Source organism: Oryzias latipes, chromosome 10 (assembly GCF_053564925.1).
Source record: "Oryzias latipes strain Hd-rR chromosome 10, Olatipes_Hd-rR_3.1".
Taxonomy (NCBI): Eukaryota; Metazoa; Chordata; class Actinopteri; order Beloniformes; family Adrianichthyidae; genus Oryzias; species Oryzias latipes.
Genome location: NC_136246.1, coordinates 30,024,938 through 30,047,243, shown reverse-complemented (window position 1 = coordinate 30,047,243; position 22,306 = coordinate 30,024,938). Strand labels below are relative to the sequence as shown.

Below are 22,306 nucleotides of genomic sequence, written 5' to 3'. Positions count from 1 at the left end.
ATAATAACATTGAAATATATAATGTTGATCATGATAAAGAGAATAAAACAAATATCTGATCACATGATTGAATCGTTACATCCCAAATTTTATTATATGTGTCAAGTAATACTAGAGTTTTTCTGATACAAATTGGGTATTTTATTTGTGCTGAACATAACTCAAAGATTTTCTTCAGACAAAATCATTTTCTATGAAACTGTGAGGTTTTTATCCGTCCCTTTGGCTTTCTATCAAAAGGGGGGTGGAGGTGGGGTGGATATTGTTACTTTTGCCATCATTGTCATAATTAAAGTCCTCAAAAAACAAAGCAGAAAAACCTGGAGTGCTCCGAGGTGGAATAGCTATCAGAGTAAAGAGACGAGACGACTCATTAAACATTCATTAAAGCAGACGGAGCAATAACTGAAGCACAAATGTGTTCATTAATCAGTGGATCAAAGCTGATCTTGTTAGGATGGTTTAAAAAACGTACTTTCACACTGATTCCTAAGAATGTCTTAATTTTGCAGAAAAGACAAACTTTTTCTGTTACCTAGTAAGCTTATTTAGACCGTTTTTCAATTTGAAAGAGACACGTTATGGGTTTTTACTCCACACTGTGGCTGATAGGAAGTGAATGCAGATAAACTGTGAAAATGTCACATCACAGGAGATGGATCAGATTCTTTATTTCCCCTTACAAACATTAATAATCTGACGTACAACCAGCAAACAATTTAACCACTTTGATAAAAAACTAAAATACATTTTGTGTTTCTTAGAAGTTACAGACATTTAATCATAGTTCATTTATAAATGCGTTTATGCATGCCTCTGTGCTGTAACATAGTTTATTTTTATAATTAAGAGTAATAATGGGTTCATATATCATCATATAGGGAGATGCATGTGTTAGTATATGTATTTCTAGATCTCCTTTTAACTGTTACGTTTTTTTTTTAATTCTTCAATCAACTTAAGTAATTATCTTACAGACCCAATTTGATTGTAAAAAAAAATTGTTTTTGGTGTTATTAACATGTCCTTGTAGCATTTACTCATTATGGAAGACATGTTAGGTATTTCTTTATTGTGAATCAGGAGCAGACCAAAAACTGCTGTTGGAAGATGTAGAAGAAGCTTGTAGCTGTGACATCAGAACTACAATGACAAGTCATAGGCTACCTGCTCTGGTCCATTCTGATGCACCCACTTGTCAATACACAGATGATCCATGTACGTCTTCTTTTTCTTCCATGTCCTTGAAAACTACTCAGGTTTTTGGATTTTGGCTAAAAACATAATTATAATTAAATGACCACTACAAAGACTGAAAATAGATCAAAAGATGTTTGGAGTGGGAAGTTTTATACACCTATACATTGATATATATTTCTTTTGTCTCTTCTTTAGCTTCTCTGCTTTGATTGTTTGAAATAAACCAATCTAATATTCTGTTAAAACCGATTAAACTATATGTAACATTTTCTGCTAATCTTAGATAACTCCCATTTCCGTTTTTCTGCTTTATACTCAATTCTGATTGAATTGAAGTAGGGGTTTTCACTCCAATAAATCTCATCTTGTTAGCTGGATTTTTATGAAGGTTAATAGTAGCGAGAGTGGATGGAAAATCCTAGCTTGTTATTCAGCTGAGCTGCATAGACTTCATGTTACCTTGGAAACAAGCACCGGTGTTCCAGCAACCATCTGACAGAAGCTATGACTTTGTCCTTTTAACCCGTTTGTCTCATCCTCTTCATCCATCACCTGCACTGGACGGTCCCTCATCCTGAATCGGCCAAATCAAGTCACAGAGTGCCAGGAAACGGCTTTGAAGCAGAGACCTGAGAACGGGGTTGGCCTGCGCTCTCCGGCTGAGCTCTTTCTGCATGATTAAGTGTTGAAATGACAACGGGGACTCGGTGCTGCCAGCATGGGTTTGTGTATTTCCCCCTTCCAAAAAAACTGACCTCCGCATTGAAATATTAACATGTTCATGAAAGCAGCAAAACCAGTACGCTATAGAGTGATGATTTATTTGAGGTTTCTACAAACAGAAGTGACTTTGAAACAGGCTTGTATGCTCTACCTGTTGGTTTATAAAAGTGAACTCTGAGTGTGTGTGTGTGTGTGTGTGTGTGTGTGTGTGTGTGTGTGTGTGTGTGGTGAGAGTTCACAGGTGTTTTCAGACAAGTTTGAATACATTTCCATTTTTAAGCGGGTCGGGTATGCATAAATATTTTTAAATTGGGAAGCTGCGCAACAGTCCCTTTTTAGATCAAGCAGCACATGATAAAATGGGTCACTTTTTTTTTTTTTTGCAGGTGTGAGCAGCTCAAACACACAAAACCGAATATTGTATGAAAGGGCAAGTTGTGGTTTCATGTTGGGTAAAAAAAAAAAAAGTGCAATCAATGAAAAGCTGAATGGAGATTTATCATCACAACTTTAGATCAAATGCTTTAATCCTGACACATCAGAAAATATTATTTGTGATCTTTCATGTTTCGACCAAGATTTTTGTGACCTTCAGTTCTCAGGTAAGGATCAGTGATCCCCATTTCCTGTCGATTTACAGATCAAGCGGGGACCATAACTGCCCAGTCAGCTCTCTTAGTCACACGTCTATTTTTAGTCCCATCTCTGACGATGCAAAGTGGAAGAGCACGGGAGGGAGAGGCGAAAGACAAACAGTATCTGCAGTGACATCAGTCCAAGTAACTCTTTGAGCTCCGTAAAGGGAGCAACGCTGGCTTTTCTCAACCCCATACCAAAAGCTCGGAGGCAAGAAGACAGCAGTGGAGTTGTCAAGATAGGAACAAAGAAGAGTCAAAGACAAACAGACGTTAACAAGGGTCATTAGACTAAATTGTTCCTTTCATGTCGATATCCCAGCACAAAGCAGACAGGATCGGAAAAAGCAGTTCAACCTTTTACTATTCTTCCAGAGACAGGCAGTTCTAATAATACAGTGGGGCAAAAAAAGGATTTAGTCGGCCACCAATTGTGCAAGTTCTCCCACTTAAAAAGATAAGAAAGGCCTGTAATTTTCACAAAAGGTTAGCCTCAACTATGACAGACAAAATAAGAAAGAAAATCTAAAAATTCACTTTGTCTGATTTTTAAAGCATTTATTTTTTAAATTATGGTGGAAAATAAGTATTTGGTAACCTACAAACAAGCAAGATTTTTGGCTCTCCCAGACCTGTAACTTATTCTGTAAGAGAATCTCTGTCCTCCATCCATTTCCTGTATTAATGGCACCTGTTTGAACTGGTTGTTTATATAAAAGACACCTGTCCACAACCTCATACAGTCACACTCTAAACTCCAATATGGCCAAAGAGCATTCTGAGGACACCAGAAACCAAATTGGTTACCTGCACCAGGCTGGGAAGGCTGAACCTGCAATAGATAAGCAGCTTGGTGTGAAGAAATCAACGGAGGGAGCAAATATTAGGAAATGGAAAACATACAAGACCACTGATAATATCCCTCCATCTGGGTCTCCCCAGCAAGATCTCACCCCGCTGGGTCAAAATGATCACAAGAACAGTGAGCAAAAACCTCAGAACCACACGGGGGACCTAGTGAATGACTGCAGAGAGCTGGGACCCATGAATTTAAGATTGCAGGTTTGATTCCTGCCTTGCAGGCCCATGTGTCGAATTGTCCTTGGGCAAGACACTGAACCCCACCTTGCCTCTGGTGGTAGGTTTGCGCCAGCGTGTGTATGTGTGTGTGCATGGGTGAATGGGACTGTGACTGTAAAGGGCTTTGGGCCTTGTAGGTAGAAAAGCACTATATAAGTATAAACCATTTACCATTTACCAACACCGTACCTACTGTAAGCATGAGGGTGGAAGCATCATGCATTGGGGCTGTTTTTCAGCAAACGGACCAGGACGACTGATCTGTGTAAAGGAAAGAATGAATGGCGCCATGTATCATTAAATTTTGAGGAAAAACCTCCTTCCATCAGCAAGGGCATTGAAGATGAAATGTGCCTGGGTCTTTAAGCATGACAATGATCCCTAACACACTGCCCGGGTAACGAAAGAGTGTAACATCACCCATAAAAAGGACTAGCTTCCAGCTCCAGGGAAATGAAGCCATTTCAGTTGCCGTTTTTCTGTGATATGGACATTGCCATGTCGGAGCCAGATTATATCGATTGGCCCGAGTCTGTCTGAGTCAACTTTTCGATGGCAACTACTGTCGCCAATTGGGAGTGAGCTTGTTCAAAGTCCAGACCCCTTCCACTTAAAGCAGGCTCAGGAGAATCTGTACATCGAACACTGAGGTGGGGACCAGTTGGCACCACATGCTCTTATTGAGGCATCTGATTGGTCAGTTTATAACTATAATGACTATTAACTATCATGATAAAAATTGGATTGGCAAGAAGATGTAAAAAAAAAAAGGTTATCAGGGCAAGAAATGGTTATTCTGACAAAATATAATGACTGAGCTGTTTATTTGTCAATAGAAGTCGATGGGATTTTTTGGCTTCTTGGAGCCAGTGAGTACTTCCTGTTTGGAACGCCAAGGGGGAGGAAGGATCTAGTCCCGTTCTCATATACAGTCAATGGTTCTTCCCTCTTAACAATCTTTTGTAGATTGGGGCAAAGGCTTAACTAAGACCTAACCCACAGTAAGGCAAGAATGAACTTAATCTAAAATGATCTATTTAGGCAGAACACTTTAATAATGGGGTCTGAGGGATGTTCTGAAGGATCAGGTCGCCCTCGTCAATCACAGAGTTCATCAAAAGCCGTAGTCCCTGTGCAGCTTTGTCAGGTGTCTGAGAACTGGTGAAAGGGAAAGGTTGAGAATTTAATTAGACAGGCAGGTAAGGGAGACTCCTAAAGAGAACAGAAAAGGTTAAGGAAGGTCAGATACTGGTAGCAGATGAAGGCCAGGAGAACCTGACAGGAGAGCTGTGTGCAATCCTGAACACTCATTATTTTTCGAGGAGGTCAACTTTGTGTGTTGCTGCAGGTGCAAAATGATATCTTGGAGGTACAAGACACAAATTATTATTTTTTTTTAATGGTCTTAATAAGATCTGCCCAATGCAAACCAGAAGAAACAAATGAAATCTTAAGAGAGAATGAATTCAAAGAAGTTTAGACAAAGGCTCATCCTGCATATTTGGAATGCACAAGACGGTTGAAGCTCTGATCTCACATACATTTTTTTTATCTCAAGTAAAAGATTATAATAGCGAGTGAGTCAGAAATGATTTAAACAAGACTACCTTATTTATCAACACGGAAAAAAACCCATAAGCAATACAAAATAAATATGTGCCCTCTATGCAGTAGTCTCATGTTCAGTGACTGGATTTCACCAAAATGTGTCCAGCTGGTGCAGTTTTTACTAAAATTGGTCATGCAGCTAATGTTGCATGTACTGCTGCTGCCTGCCAGGATCTGTCTACAGTTAGGTCTTTCCGACAGACCTGGCTCCGGTGCTTTTTCAGGACCGAGTCTGGCTTAGCACCAGGCCTTTCGTTTTGCATCGCCGCAAGGCTGGCTTCCGGATCTCAACCCTGTTACTCGGACAGACTCCACCTCCTTACTGGGCGAAAGAAAAAAAAAAAGCCCTAAATGAAGTTTACACTTTATCCCTCTAAACATAGAAGCAAACATCTGCAGTCAAAAGTTGTCTTCATGTGTTTGTAAAGCTAGTATTCTTCTGTGGATTGCCATGTTTTCTAGATGCAGAGTTCACAAAGCTGGAATAGTTTCATCTTCAACGACAGACTATAATAATATAAGATAACGTAAGAACACACCAGCTTGTCTCTGTTCCTGTGTGTATGCAGGAGACAGTGGGTATCACCTCTGAACGAATAAAGAAACAAAACCAGCATGCGATGCTCTTAGAAGTTAACCAATCAGGAACAACCTGGATAAGCAGAGGCGGGGCATTACCACAAAGTACTTGACCTATAAAGGGGGAACTGACAGAGTAGAAAAATATTTCGACAAATTTGTGGATTTTCAAGTAACTCAAAAAGTGAAAGCTGCCATAAATATTTATAGATTTAAAATAGCAAGAATTCACTCACTACTGTCTGTTTAGGGCGGTAATTGGATATTCGGCATTTTTCAGGGTGTCTGAATCTACAAGTCCAAACTCTAGTCCCCTGGAAATTTCCCAGAAATCTTTGTGAAAAACCAGTGAGCATCGATGCTCACTCAATTGGTAAATGTAGACCACAATGCACTGCGTTTGAATGATGTATGTACGTTTATTTTTCATAAATCATTCAGGTTTTCATTATCTGAACACAGTGGAATTATAAATGGGCTTTTATTTATTACGGTTTTCTCTGACAAATGGGTGACATCCTATTTGGGTTTTAAAAGAAAAAGAAATCTAGAGCACTAGACAGTCTTGCACTATATAGTCTTGTAAGGGTTAGGGAGTAGTAAATTCAAACACAGTTGTGATCTCACACGTAAAGTGCTACACTGACAGCGTAAAACTTTGTAAAAAGGTCTTAGATTTATAAAAGTATGAACATGAACCAAAGCAACAGGCTGGATTATCAAGAAAACTCTAATGTTTGTACCATTTCAGAAGTTTACCCAAAAACCACAACAGTGAATTTCAGTTTGAGGCCAAAATAATCATTTGAGTTTGTTTTACTGCTTTATACTTCAACCATGCAAGCTTATAACAGAGATTCTTTATGCTGAATGAAAGGCAAATTGACAATTGCTGCAACAGCCACCACTCTAATTAGACCGCTTACTGTCCTGGACGGAGAAAATGTGAAATTGGATTTGGGTAGAAACGCAGAACTGATGTGTGATTCTCTTGCCTCCCCCTCTGGCTGCTAAATTAAATCAACAGTTGAGGACAGTTTGATGTCCTTCTCAAAGAAGTGATTTTAATTTAAGACATTGTCACGCTTTTTTACGACTTGAAGCGACACCGAAGCAGCACGATTTACTGCAGGTAGATGTAAAAGCAAAAAAGAAAAGAGTGTTCAACTCTTCTTCATCACATTTAATGATGTTTCCCTGCAATGACAAATGAATTAAAGTCTGCTGGCTCTTCTGCATGGCAGGGCAGCAAAGCACCTCTGCACACTAAATCAGATCTTTGGACGTTTGCAAACCGAATAGGTTGATGAAATTACGCTCTGCTGGTTCACAAAACTTACTTGGATGTAGTTCGAGAAGAGTGTTGCCAGGGAAACAGGACATTGCCAACAGCTGCCCTGTAGCTGTAGACACCAACGAGTCCGAAAGCCAGAGCCACCTTGGAGACCCACGAGCACCGTCTTTGAACCAGCAGGTAGATGAGAACCAAACAAAAAGCTGACAGCAGGGAGAGGATCACCTTATGTTCAGAGCTGAAAAAAGAGAGAGAGAAAAAAAGTCCTAAATAATGATTTCCTATGGTTTCTTTAGTCTGAATTGATCTACATTTGACATATTTCTGTTACCTGTTACATCAAAACTAAATGATCAACTTCAGTTTTATTGTTTAAAGTAAAACCCAAACTTTGAAGTGGCTGTAGCTTCTGAGTGGAAGTGATTTGGAAGACATACAACATGGTCAGATATGTCCTGCAGCTTCAGATGAAACTTTAAACACAGACTTCAATTGTTCGCTGAAAGAAAAAAAAAGCCCAGACTGGAATATGGCTCACTGTAAACACAGAAAATAATAGGACCTCAAAGGACAGATCAAAGTCGAGCAGAAGCTGCATGTATTTAGCCCCGTAGTTGAGTCAGACAGCAGAGAAACACTTTGGGACAAGATGAGGCATCTTTTAGGCTCTACTTCATTATCCATGTAACAGGCAGCGCAGGTTGGAAGAAGAAAAAAAAAAGGTCACAAGATATGATGCATGTTCAAGAACAAACCACAACTCCCCTCTCTGTGCCCTTTTTGGAATATCAATGTTCATGTTCAGTTTTAGTGGGAAAAAAAATCAGTTTTCCAACAGGCTGAGCAATCAGAGGCCCAACGCTGGCGTCCTGAAATGCTAAGTGGACGGTGCTGTCAGCATGTGGGAGAGAATAATACATCCATAATGTCCCAGTGTCAGCAGAAAAAACACTTAAAAACAGAATAAAATCACTCTAACAATTCCTGTAAGTCTTTTAAGACAAAATAAAGAAATAAAAATCAAGATAAAATTAATGATAGTAACATAAAACTATGTACTATAGCAGCAGATGCTATAGTACATCCTGGTATTACATTATCACAAAAACGATACTGACCAGTTAGAACCTACAGACTATTTTTGTTTATTTCCCAGGTTTGAAATTGAGAGCAGTTCATTCCAGGTTTATTAACACCATTATTCACTGAGCTGTTCAGAAAACAGTTGTGATGATCCTAAATGCAAAAAATGACCATGTCTGAACCGTTGGACATACATGATCCTAACAGGAAGCCTCTGGTTCTTCTCTAAACCTGAACCGTAAAGTTCTTTAAAGATACACTCAGATAAAACTTGTGTTTTTAACAGGATCTTCTGGAATTTTTCTGATGATGGAGGACAAATATACAAAAAATTTAGTTTTAAACTGCATTTCCAAGTCTTTCTTTGTTGCAATTGTTGTCAATCAGGAGCAGATGGAATAATGAAGTTGGAACAGGCTTGTAGGTTTGTTGTAGATGCTACTACGGCAAGCCACAAGCTCCTTGTTCCGCTCCATTCTGGTGCAACCACCTGTGGACGACTAGCTCCATGTATGTCTTTGTTTACCTCATAATAGCTGGCATCTGTGTAGGAGGAAAGTGTACAGCTGGATAGCACTAATATTGCTCGCCCTTTTTGTTGCATCACTAATGTTAGGTTGGGGTTGTGAGAGGTTATAAGCTAGCGGGAGAGATTGTAAAGAGTTTGATGATGGGAAGCAGAGGTGGGCTTACTCACACAATTCAAAGGTGTATTTCTGATGAACTCCTGCTTCTCTGCAGCAACTATGTGCTAGAAAGACACAGGTTTTTACATTTTGGCTAAAAACGGCTAAATCATTTTTAAAATACCGCTGGGAACGCTTTCAAAATAGATCAAAAGATGATCGGAGCGCGTCTTAAAGATTTCCATCATCTGCAAACAGCAGCCTTAAATTTTTTAAGGAACACAAAACCTTTAACACAGAAAAGAAATGAACTCATGACCATGGCATTTTAAAAGTTACCTAAAAGTATAAAATAATAGACAAATACCGTACATAGAAATATGAATTCAATAGAGAAAATTCCATCTCATTTTAAGCAGAAAGTAGACAGGACAAATACTTCAGGGTCAGAACTAGGAGACTAAAAGGTGTCGCAGCCACTGATTTAGGATTTTTGAATTTCCATATTTTTAAATCCATAGTTTTGAGTTTGGTGCCATCTGGACCTAAGCGGTTGGAGGATTTTACTACTTTGAGGAAGCTGGAACTCCACACAAAAAACACCTCTCTCTTATTTCTGTCAATGCAGATTAGACTCACACACAAAGGAAAGCCAAAACCCTGTTTAAGAGCTTTGGGCAGCGTGATTTGGTCCCCAAAGTTCTCAACCTGTGCTACAAGCCCCCTGCTGTAGATGCTCTTCATTACCTGCCTCCGGTTGGTTCAGATAAGCGGGAATTCCTGACTGCAACTTTAAGGCCTCTGGATAGGGAATACAAGAAGCTCTCCAGTGGTTACCGACTATTTCCAGACCAACTCTGTGGTTTATTGGAAAGGTACCGGTATCTGAAATGGTTGGAAAATGTGGGCCTTGATACTATGACTGGGTCAGACCAAATAATCTAAAAACTTAAACCTGTTTCTAATGCAGATCAGATTCCAGAAAAAAAATCTAAAAAACACTTACTTTAAACAGATGCTGGTGTTCTTCTACTGTATGTCAATTTTCTTCAAATTGCTTCACATTTTTGTGATTGTAACTTCAGAAAACCAAATCCTGCAATATTGTTTTTCTTTTTTTGATCAAAATAGAAAAATAATTTTAAAGTTTTAAATGCTTCAAACTCTTTTTTTATTTGAACACATACTTGATAATCTTGCAAGAAATACAAGGAATCTGGAAAACCTCACCTGCACTGTTCAGTACCCAGCTATTTATCTCATCAGTCACACTGGTGGAACTTCGGGGCTAAAGATGTCCTGAATTAGGCCAGCGAATAGGATGGAATCGGACCGCTCAATAGAACTATTATCAAAAGTGAATCGAATTGGCAACCACAACTATCAAATGAGAGTGAATCATTGTTCATCACTAGTAAGGATGTACAAGATACAGATACATATTTAAAAAATTAATCTAGTACTCAGACTAACATCTGTATTTATTGAAAACCACAGATACGAACAAGATTATGTAGGTAAAAAGTATCAAATCAGTCGGGAAGTAACAACCCGTTTCTGTCAAAGATCACTGTCTTTTGTCTTTTTATGTTGGAGGATTTTTGGCTGGAGGTGAATCGGAGTGAGTGATGTGTGCACTAAACATTTGATACCCTTTTTATATCACAACACTGCAAAAAATACTTGAAGAAATTAATTGATCACACCTATTTTTAACCACAAAGAAAGAAAAAAAGCCCCAAAATACCAGGAAATCCCATGAAAATTAGAGTTTCTCTGTTAAATCATTTACATTTATGCTTTTAAATTTCCAATTGAATTATATATTTCTACATTGTATCCGTTTAGGTACAATAATTGGTTTGTACCATGACATAACAAAGTTCATTGAATGTTTTATGCATCTATTTGTGGACCATGTATCATAATGCGTATTGAAACATATGAGAGGTAAAGACACCCCCCACTGAAAGGGTATTCAGGGTATGGACTCTCTGACCCGAGAGAGACCTCATAACCAGACACTCGCCTCAGTGACTATGGTATAAATCAAAAAATCCATTCCCAAACGGCTGCTGTCGTGGAATGAAGAGGAAAACCGTGGCGACACTTTTACCTTGAATTAGACTTAATGTTAAATGTTTTTACAGCATGAAAGGTCCATGACAGAAATGGATGTTACCAACCTATTAAGCCAATGGCCAACGTCGGGAAGATGAGCCCACTGAACACCAGTCTGGTTTAGGGAACGCAGCAGTCTGCAGCACAGCAGCGTGAATGGCGGCGTGGCCAAAGCAAGCCACTTCTCTGAGCACATCTCTGAACCGGAGTGAGAGAACGTTTGGCTCTTTTTGGAAAGGACGATTTGCTCCTCCTCGTCGCGCTGCTCCCTGAAGTACTTGCGGCAAACGTCTTGGAAGACGGTGAGGCAGAGGGTGTTGAGCAGGAAATACCACGTTTGATGCTCCTCTTCAACGAAGCTGCTTGCGGCCAAGCTGAGAGTGTGACCCACGGTGCCTGCCAGCAGCAAGACGTCCAACTCTGACAGCATCCATTCACCACCGGAGCTGCTCTGTGGAGACTGTGAAAGAAAAGGAAGAGGCACGTTAAAACAGAAGCATCATATCCGTCTTAAAGGCTTTTTGGAAAGTTTTTGCAAACCGAAAAAGTAAGTAAGTTTCGTAAACCATTCCGTAAACGTAATTACATTCAAACACACTCGCCCTCCTTTTACGTCACCCTCTTGAGTGCTTCGCCATCAGAATTGTCTGGGGGAATATTAGCCTGATCAAACTGTGTGGCTGAGTCATAGCAGCGCACTCAAACATAATCCTTTGTTGCTTAATAACATCCCTATATATTACAATAAAAGCTCCCATTTTTTTTTACCGCTCAAAGCCGTTCGGAAAACTCAGACTGTAAAAAAAAAATAAAAAAAAGGAGTAACACATAGTCAATCACATATTTCATTGATTTGTTTTTCTTCCTTTAGACTGCAGTTCATAATTTACAGAAATTATTTCCAAAACACGGTTATCTATCACGTCCCCTTTGAATAGCAGCTGTACGCCGCCTCTGCACTGCAGACCATGGCCATGAGCCATCCTTCATGAACTGTGGGCCATCTCTTATAGATGTTTCCATTAGTGTCTTATTTCAGCAGCATACTTGCATACAAATCATTTTATCCAAACCCAAGTTGGTTCAAATAGAGTTCAGCAGCAACCCAAGGAAAACAGATGCGTCTCCATCCCTTCTTCTTTGTTTTCAAGCTGCAAGCTTCTTTTGATTTTCAGTCAAAAAAACAGCATAAGTACAGACACAACCCATGTAGATATTATTAAATATTTTCTCTTGTTACTCATGTCCATAAAAAAGACCTCAAGGAGGACTAAATTGCTGCTAGAAATTATTTTTATTCTTTAACAGAATCAATTTTCTATTTTTAAGGAATCTTTGTTGTTAATGTATTCAAAGATGAAGTAAGAAACTAACAACTAATGTGTTCCATCATCACAACAGGTACTAATTTGATCAAAAAGGTATTTGACAGAATAGTTTGCCCTTTCTTGTGAAAATATTTTACTTTGCAACAATGCAACATGTTTTTTTTTGCTAAACAGCACAGCCTAATGCACATTTCTGACTTTAAAAAAGCCACTCAAATGCCCCAGAATAATCCATAGAGAAAAAGAGTCAAAGGTATTGTTCAGAGAAGGCATCGCTGACATACTCAACGCCCTGATTCACAGCCGGAAAATAATCTTCTCATTCAATCTGTGAAGGAGCAGCTCTGCGCTCCACCATTAGGAGATCTTTCTGCCTCTTTTAACACATTGAAACTATGCTGGACTGTCACAAACTCATTCAGATCCTGAGAGCACTGAAATGATCAATACACTGACCTTTTCTGTTCTCAGACATTTAGCTGATTTTTTTCCCAGAAAGCTTTTTAAACCACCATGGATTCCATCTTGTCTTACTTTTCCTATTGTGCAGTTTTATACAGCACATGCCATTTTCTGGCAACATGGATCCTGGAAGCCTTTGGTTGCCAGAAATGATGGACTCTAGCTTTCCCTTTCTTTTCCTCAGATAATCATTTGTACCGGAGTGTTTAAGTTTGACACCATTTAACAAAGTACTTTTTTTTTTTTAACTTGTCCTGTCCAACAGCTAGGCAGGCAGATGAGAGCTGAGGGCTTCTTGTGTTGGACATATTTTACTTTAACAAAAGGGGTTATTAATCTTCAGACAAACCAAAGGTGTGACTGAACAAACCCCTTTTGTAATTGAGGCCAAACTTTATTCATTTCAACCATGATTGAAAATCTTTGGTGTTGGACCGGACGGAAAAGGAAAGAAGGGAAGAAGAGGGAGGGATGTCAGGGGGGGGGGTGATAGTGAAAGGGGGGGGTAAGACCATGAAGCAGCATAGAGCAGACAGGTTTACTAGTTGTTTATCATTACGGTACAGTTCAAATGTAGTACAAAAAGGGCTGGGCCTGTTCACACACACTCAAATATTATCAACACACCTGCTAGCTGCAGAAAATGTTCACATGTCAACATGTACACAAAACAGATAGTGTTTACGAACGCATACCTATGCCTTTAAACCAACTAGTGTGAAATCTTTCATTCATTCAATCATGATAACTATAAGTGCAAAGGTGAGCTAACACCTGTGCTCAGGTGAGTGTTTATGTTCTTCTAAAATGGATGGTGGAATGTGAAAAGAAGGAGGAGGAGCGCCCAGCCACCCCCACACCCAGACCCCCGCCGCAGCAGCAGCGGCAGCCGGAATCCCCCCCAACGCCACACGGGAACAGGCAGGGAACAACCGCCCCCCGGGCGACCAAGACCGCCACCCAGGCCAGGGCCAGCAGGACCGCCGCGAGGCCCCCAGAGCCAGAGAGCAGGGAGGCGCGGAGGGAAAGAGAGCGCCGCCCCAGCCCAGCCAGGAAAGCAGCCCCCCCGCCGCGCCAGAAGAGCCCAACGCAGGGCCCCACCGGAGAAGGACGCCCACAGCTCCAGACGAGCACCCCACCACCACCCAGGAGTTCCGGGCATCCCCCCGCCCCAACCCCAGGTACGAGCCAGGACCCCCCAAGGGAGACCCGCTCCGCACTCCAGGCAGCCACCCACCCGGCCCACGGTTGGTCCAGGGAGGAGCAAGGCAGGGGCCCACCGCCCAGGAGGGGGGAACCCCAGGGAAAAAAGGGTGGCCCACAAGGGGTGTTATAAATATGGCCCGACCAGGCTCGGCCATGTTGGAAGTTTGGCGGGGCCCAGCGCTAAGGGGCAAGGACCAGGACCCACCCCCCAGGGACACGAACACCCCCGGCTCAGGTGTAATATGAACCCCCCCACCGTGCGGAGAGAGCACCGCCGGGCCCAGGGAGCCGGCACCCAAGGGACACGGCCGCCATCGCCAAGGGGCTCGCACCCCCACCAGGGAAGGGGTAGGGGACAGATGGACCCAGGTCCCACCTTCCTTGCAAAATGTGTGTGCGTGTATGTGTGTTTGAGAGGGTGTGTGTGTGCATGTGTGTGTGTTTATGTTGGAATGTATATATTTAAGGGGGAGGGGTGTGTGTACTAAGGGGGGTGCAGTTAAAATTGGCGAGTAGGGCACTAAGGGGACATCTCCTGATTACTCACAGTGATGTCCCCTCACCCTCCCCACCAAGGGGCCCTAAATGTCTAAGGTGCGGTTAAATTTGGCGGGTAGGGTGCCAGGAGGACATCTGCTGCTTGCTTGCAGTGATGTCCAAGCACCCCCCCTACCAAGGACCCTACATGTCTAAGGTGCAAATAAAACCGAAAGAGGGGGGGCCCACTCCATACGGCAACCATAGGAGGGGGGCCACTGCCAAGTAGCCCCCCCCAAGGCGCATCGCAGGCTAGACCCCCCACCCCCTCACCCTAATATTAGGTTATATGAGGAAGGGGGTAAGTTGGGGACAGCTGGTAGACTGTCCCCCAGTGGTCAAAAAGCTGTCCCCCAGCCCCCCCCCAGCAAAGGGGCCAAAGCCACCCAGCCCAGGGGCCCCACCCCCGGAGGCGCCGACACCCCAGGCCCGGCACCACCCACCCCACACAGAGAGAGGGGAGCCAGAAAGCGCCGCCCCCCCCCCCCCGGAGCAAGCCCAGGCTCCCACCCCCAGACGCCGGCCCTAGAGGAGCTCTGGTCAGGCCTTGACGGGACCGAGGAGGCCAACCGGCCGAGGCAACCACCGATTGCCTCAGCGGAGACCCCGACCCGTTAGCCCCCCCGACCCGTACCAATAATATCCCCCCCCCTCCCCCCCAGAACGCCTCCCCACAGGACAGGGCCGACAAGCCCCCCCACCCCACCCCACCCCAGACCCCGAAGCGGATGACACCCAGAGCGACCGGGGGCCCCGAGAGGGTTGTCCCATCCCGTCCCAGAGCCAGGGAAGGGCCGATCCCAGCCCCAGGTTCCAATTTATTAATATAGTTTTTTTGGCAATACAAAGAGTTGTGAAAATGATAGATGCTAATCCTTCTTCTATATCGATGGCACTCATGTCACCAAGCACACAAAGTGACGGTGAGGCAGTGATTGAAACCTTAAGCCAGACTGATAAATCGGCACATACCTGCTGCCAGAGAGCCTGGACAGGAGTGCAGAACCACAGTGCATGCATGTAGCTGTCGGGTAGATTATTATCACAGTGCTCGCAAAGTACTTTAAAAGTCCTCTTTGCAAGTCCAAGTCAAATCCAATCTGTTTGGAATGTATTTCAAGTCAAGTCTTAAGTTCTTAAGTCTCTGGATGAAACTTCACATCAAATATCAAGTCATTAGCTATAAGTTCAAGTCGAACCTCGTCTTTAACTGTGACTTTGGCGAGGGTGGTGCAGCGGAAGGGCAGTCGACCCATGATCGTAAGGTTGCAGGTTCGATTCCCGCCTTGCACGCCCATGAGTCGAAGTGTCCTTGGGCAAGACACTGAACCCCACCTTGCCTCTGGTGGTAGGCGGGCGCCTGTGTTTGGCAGCGGAGCGGCCACCAGTGTGTGAATGTGTGTGTGACTGGGTGAATGGGTCGGTGACTGTAAAGGCCTGTTCACACCGGGACGAATTTCGCCGGCGATTTTCGCCGACGTTTAACGCCTCGTGACTAAACAAAGGGCACCAATGAGAGTGTGCACACCGACGCGAAAAAACGCCACGCGTCAAAGCGTCAAAAAAAACAAAACGCCTCGGGTTCGTTTTTTTTTTTCCGCCGCTTTGACGTGTGGCGTTTTTTCGAAATCTATTTGACCAATGAGAATGGCACTTTTGCACACGTGTCTGGAGCTTCTGAAGTTACAGTAAAACACAACTTGGGGGCGCTCAAACACAAAAGTGCCTTGCTGAGCACACATACCAGCGAAGAAGATAGACGCCAAGTAGCGTCTACACTGCCGCAAAGAAATAATGACGGACATTCTAAAATATCCCCTTACCAAGTACCAGTTGGAGCTACTGATGCTTGAAATATTCATGTTTTCTTTGTATTATTCTGACAAGCGCGTAAATACTTGCTCTCTTCTTCTGAGTGAAAAGCGACTTTAAGAATCGTAAAGTTGCGCAGCGCCACCTTGTGTACAGGAGTATTTCTGTTTACATTAAGCGCCATCTAATGTCAGGGAATGAAATTGCATGTTCACTCGGCTCACCGTCAGCAAAAATCGCCTGGGTGTGAACACAAAAAACGTGGCAAAAAACGCTGGCGAATAACGCCTGGCGAATATTCGTCCCGGTGTGTACGGGCCTTAAAAGCGCTTTGTCCTTGTAGGTAGAAAAGCGCTATACAAGTATACGCCATTTACCATTTACCATTTATTTGAAGTCAAATTTCAAGTCCTTTGCTGAAACTAAAAGTCATGTCTCAAGTCTTCAGCAGTGACTTCAAGTCCCCAGACATAAGCTGTATTTTCAAGTCAAGTCATAACTCTTTTGCATTAACATCAAGTCAAGTTTCATCTTTAGCCGTAATTTCAAATCAAATCTACAGACTTTTGCTGTAACATCAAGTCTCAAGTTATTAGCAATAACTTCAAATCAAATTTCAAGTCTTTAGTTGTACTTTCAAGTCAAAGCTCATCTCTAGCTGTGACCTGAAGTTAAATATCAAGTCTTTTGCTGTAACATCAAGTCTCAAGTCATGAGCCATAACTTCAAGTCAAATCTTAAGCCTTTTGTTGTGATTTCAAGTCCCAAGTCTTTTGCTGTAAAGCCAAGTCTCAAGTTAAATTCAAGTCTCAAGTCTTTAGCTGTAACTTCTTAAAACATATAGGTAAAATGAATAGTCAGAAACTACTTTTAAACAGCTCACGGAGAAACAAAAACAGCCAGTTGGTACATTCTTCATGCAAAAACTTTGTAAAAAGAGCTCCTATTTTTAGAACTGACAGCCATGTATTGCTACTTAAATATAAGAGAAAACAAATGAATGTTATTTACAAGTCCCAAACCTCAAGTCAAGTCTCTGCATGTGAAACTCTAGTCTGACTCAAGTCGGAGTCTTAAGTCCCCCTTTCTGTTGTCTGTTTTTTTTAATCTTTTTTTTCTCTGCAGTAAAACTTAATAAACTCCACAAATCATGCAGTATTCAATAAAATATATATATATTTATTTACCACATCAACTTAGAAGATAATTAGCAAATTCTTGGGGAATATTAAGTAAACATTCCCGTCTTGTCTGTTGTACTCGATCACAAAGGCAGGAACTAAGGGGATGACTCTTGTTCTTCTCCCTGAAGGGAGTCATCTGTTACTCTACTCTGACATCTGCTCCAAACAAGCTTGTCAAAGTGTCTGACAGGTCCAGCTGCTTCTCAAAAGTCAATATTTAGCAGCTGTATTGTACTTGTGTTTCATTCTTGAAGTTTATATACAGTATCTTTAAATATTTTTTATATTTGCTATATGTGACAAATGTACTAATGTCTACAATTTCTTAATGAACAGAACTCTTCCAAAAACTAAAATGGAAATCTATATAATAAAAATGCTAATCTGATGATAAAACAAGTGTTTATCAGATTTAAGAAAACCTATTTCTGCTTTATTTTAATAAAAAACCTTTATCCGTTTGCTTTGAAAAAAACTGCACTTTTGTAATTTTCACTAGAAAATGAGTATTTGTACAGTTTTTATTTGAATACTTTTACATAAAACTGTCAACACTTCTGTCTCTAATAGCAGTGGTGTTTCTGGCAAAGTCAAGGATGCTGCTGAAATTGGAAATACTTTAGGGGAAAGATTGCATTCTTGGCTGAAAACGCAGAATAACTTACTAAAGAACTGGTGATAAAAAAAAAAGTTACACAACTGATTGGTGAGTGTATTTAAGAGAGTCACAGGCCAATTAATAAAATGTAAATTCATGTAGTAAAAGATGAAGAAAATAAAGTTCTCTGTCAAGTAACCCCCATATTTGACAAAATCACATCTTACTGCCCTTACATCAACAATAACTGCTTTAAGTTTGTCATAAACACAGACTGGCAAAAATAGGAAAACAGACAAATAAAGCAGAAAATAGAGGTTTTAGAATATGATACAAGTAGTAAATGAATAAAATCCACAATAACATAATATTCAAATGAGGAGTAAAAAGTTGCCAGATACCATAGCATTCCTAAACTCACTCTTCTATAGAATGTCAGATTATTTCCAGGTGAAACAAAATCCCTCTTTTTCATTTGATGATGGATGTGAATGCTGGCATTTACATAAAAGGGCTAACAAGGTGCACAAAATATTGCTGTTTCTTTGGTTTCTGCAAAAGAAGTTCTGTGTCTCACCATAAACATAGACAATACTATCACATGTGCTCACAGTTGAAAGAGACTTGGTGCAAAATGTTGAAGAGGTGCAAATTTCGTAAATCTTGCTCCAGGCTTTTTCTTTCACAACTCTAAATCCAATCTATGAAAGACTTGGTGTCATAGAATTCAGGCCAGGCACAAACCGCAAATATAACCCTAACCCCTAACCCTAATAATAGATTTTCAACCAGTTGGTACTTCCGTGAATTAAAAAAGACGCCACCTATTTGTCACTACCAAGTCATAGAACCCAAAACGGTTGAAAAAAGGCGTGTACGCACGTTTACATAGACTGTTCATTGAAAGTGGTTGCTTGAACCCGGTGTGAACGTGTCTTGATGTTGAGAGTTACTGTGAATGAAACTTGACTTCTCTGTCATGCTCTTTCTCTGTAAAGGCAACCTATGGCAGATGGAAGAAGCGTACATGAACACAGTTCCCTGGAAAAACTTTCCATCAACCTTTCTGACCAATCACCTACCTCTTTGCCCCTCTACGCATTCCCGGTAGTGTAGTATATCCGATGTCGTGCAACATTTTTGATCGCTTAATGTCCCCTAATGTGCATTATGTAAGAAAATAGTTTATCCTCCATTTATTTCTATTTTGCCTGGCCCAAAATACAAAGCCCCTAGATTTTTGCTGCTTGAACTAAAACAGAATGCATGTCTGGAAAGGTCATTTAACAAAAAACAGCTATTGACTAAACTCAACAAAATTAAAACTCTTCCCAACTGTAAGGTTCAAAGGACTTTAAACTATTTCTATTTTTAAAGATGGGGAATACTTGAGAAGCACATACAAATAACATTACAAAGTGGTGTTTATACCTGTTCCATTGGTTTCAATGGATGTTCCTGGTAAAAAATACTTTTTTCTTTTGACCTTTACCTTTTCCTGTGTAAAGTTACTGGTGTTCACAGAGCAGATAAAGCTGCTGTCATTAGATACAATTAAATGAGCATTTAGACAAATTAATTTTGATCTTACAAGACGTGTTATATCTACACTGACCAAAAATATAAATGCAACACTTTTGTCATTGCTCCCATTTTTTTATGGTATGAACTCAAAGATGTGAAACATTTTCCACACACACAAAATAACCAGTTCTCTGAAATATTGTTCACAAATCTGTCTAAATCTGTGATAGTGAGCACTTCTCCTTTGCCAAGACAATCCATCCCACCTCGCAGGTGTGCCATATCAAGATGCTGATTAGAAAGCATGATTATTGCACAGGTGTGCCTTAGACTGGCCACAAGAAAAGGCCACTCTGAAATCTTCAGTTTTGTTTTATTGAGGGGGTCAGGGGACTCAGACAACCAGTCAGTATCTGGTGTGTCCACCATTTGCCTCATGAAGTGCGACACATCTCCTTCGCATAGAGTTGATCAGGTTGTCTATTGTGGCTTGTGGAATGTTGGTCCACTCTTCTTCAATGGCTGTGCAAAGTTGCTGGATATTGGCAGGAACTGGAACACGCTGTCGTATACGCCGATCCAGAGCATCCCACACATGCTCAATGGGTGACATGTCCGGTGAGTATGCTGGCCATCTAAGAACTGGGATGTTTTCAGCTTACAAGAATTGTGTACAGATCCTTGCAACATGGGGCCGCGCATTATCATGCTGCAACATGAGGTGATGTTGGACGTATGGCACAACAATGGGCCCCAGGATCTCGTCACGGTATCTCTGTGCATTCAAAATGCCATCAATGAAATGCACCTGTGTTCGTCGCCCATAACATATGCCTGCCCATACCATAACCCCACCACCACCATGGGCTACTCGATCCACAACATTGACATCAGAAAACCCCTCACCCACATGACGCCACACACGCTGTCTGCCATCTTCCCTGAACAGTGTAAACCGGGATTCATCCGTGAAGAGAACACCTCTCAAACGTGCCAGACGCCATTGCATGTGAGCATTTGCCCACTCAAGTCGGTTACGACGACGAACCGGAGTGAGGTCGAGACCTCGATGAGGACGACGAGCATGCAAATGAGCTTCCCTGAGACGGTTTCTGACAGTTTGTGCAGAAATGCTGTGGTTATGCAAACCGATTGTTTCAGCAGCTGTCCGAGTGGCTGGTCTCAGACGATCTTGGAGGTGGACATGCTAGATGTGGAGGTCTTGGGCTGGTGTGGTTACACGTGGTCTGCGATTGTGAGGCCGGTTGGATGTGCTGCCAAATTCTCGGAAACGCCTTTGGAGACGGCTTATGGTGGAGAAATTGACATTCAATTCCCTAGGAACAGCTCTGGTGGACATTCCTACTATCAGCATGCCAATTGCACGCTCCCTCAAAACTTGTGACATCTGTGGCATTGTGCTGTGTGATACGACTGAAGATTTCAGAGTGGCCTTTTCTTGTGGCCAGTCTAAGGCACACCTGTGCAATAATCATGCTGTTTAATCAATAACTTCATATGGCACACCTGCGAGGTGGGATGGATTGTCTTGGCAAAGGAGAAGTGCTCACCATCACAGATTTAGACAGATTTGTGAACAATATTTCAGAGAACTGGTTATTTTGTGTATGTGGAAAATGTTTCACATCTTTGAGTTCATAGCATAACAAAAGTGTTGCGTTTATATTTTTGGTCAGTGTATGTGTTTTAATAAAAAAGAATATCTATAACCTGAATATGCAGGACGTTGAGCTCTAAATGAAGCATTCTATAAGCAGACACACCATACATATTATTCCTGCCTGCATTTGGGCATTTTCTAACAAGTGTTACTCACTTTTCCATGAAACTGGGATCCATCGGGGAGTCTCCGTCTTGCCAAAGAGATCAGGATGCAAAACATGGCAGAGGAGAAGGCAACGGCAGCGAAGACGAGGCCCCATGACAGACTGCAGAAGTAACAGGAGCTCTCCGCCGAAGTGCACACCAATACGTGCACTGATGCAAGAAACAGGCACAGGAGGTAGAAAGGCAGGGAGAGCAGCGATGAGAGAACCGGGAGGTCCACCGATGCTGATCCACTGAGGGCTTCAGGCATAGCCAGCAGTAAGACTAACAGGAGCTTAAAGGCCAAGACAGACAGAGAAAAGTCTTACCAACTTTGATCAGTTATCCTGTATGTCCAATTTATACAGAAACAAAAAACTTGAAAAATTGATGGTATGAATAACAGGCAGCACAGATTTTCCCTCCACTTTTTTGTCAGTTATGAATGATTTGAAGCCTTCCTCATGATGTTTTATTCAGTCCTCACCTGAAATACAAAGACCATCCCTGCAATCATTGAGTACATGTCATATTTGCCCAGCTGTTTGCTCAAAGCAGAGCTCATGGCAGCCAGAGCCTCCAGATACTGCTTCAGGACCTTTTTGCCCATGTTGGTGAGCACCTCGGAAGTGTTTCCCTCCAGGTAGAGCTTCATCCAACTTCCATGAGCCTTTTCTGCCACACGGAACTGCTCGAATCCTGCCTCTGGAGTAGAATCAAGGAAAGAAGCAAAAGTAAGTTTCTGTGCAAAATTGACATCTTTAATCACGCATGCATCAGTAATTGTAATGAATGTAAGTTGAAGGTGTTTTTGACTGATTTCTTCAGAAATATTCAGCATAGAAATTCAATGACTCAACTGTGGCATGTTTAAAGTCC

General features: G+C 41.8%; 1 protein-coding gene across 4 annotated transcripts in view; it reads right to left on the bottom strand.

Moving 5' to 3' along the window:
• pigg (phosphatidylinositol glycan anchor biosynthesis class G (EMM blood group)) overlaps positions 1-22,306 on the bottom strand; it is a 128,054-nt gene that overhangs the window by 67,290 nt on the left and 38,458 nt on the right. For all 4 annotated transcript variants that reach the window (XM_078953735.1, XM_011480497.4, XM_078953737.1 and 1 more), the window contains 4 exons: positions 21,915-22,132; positions 21,438-21,722; positions 11,015-11,409; positions 7,166-7,357 (listed from right to left, as the gene is read on the bottom strand). In XM_078953735.1, the coding sequence (XP_078809861.1) occupies positions 7,166-7,357; positions 11,015-11,409; positions 21,438-21,722; positions 21,915-22,132 (1,090 nt within the window). The remainder of the gene's footprint in view (positions 1-7,165; positions 7,358-11,014; positions 11,410-21,437; positions 21,723-21,914; positions 22,133-22,306) is intronic.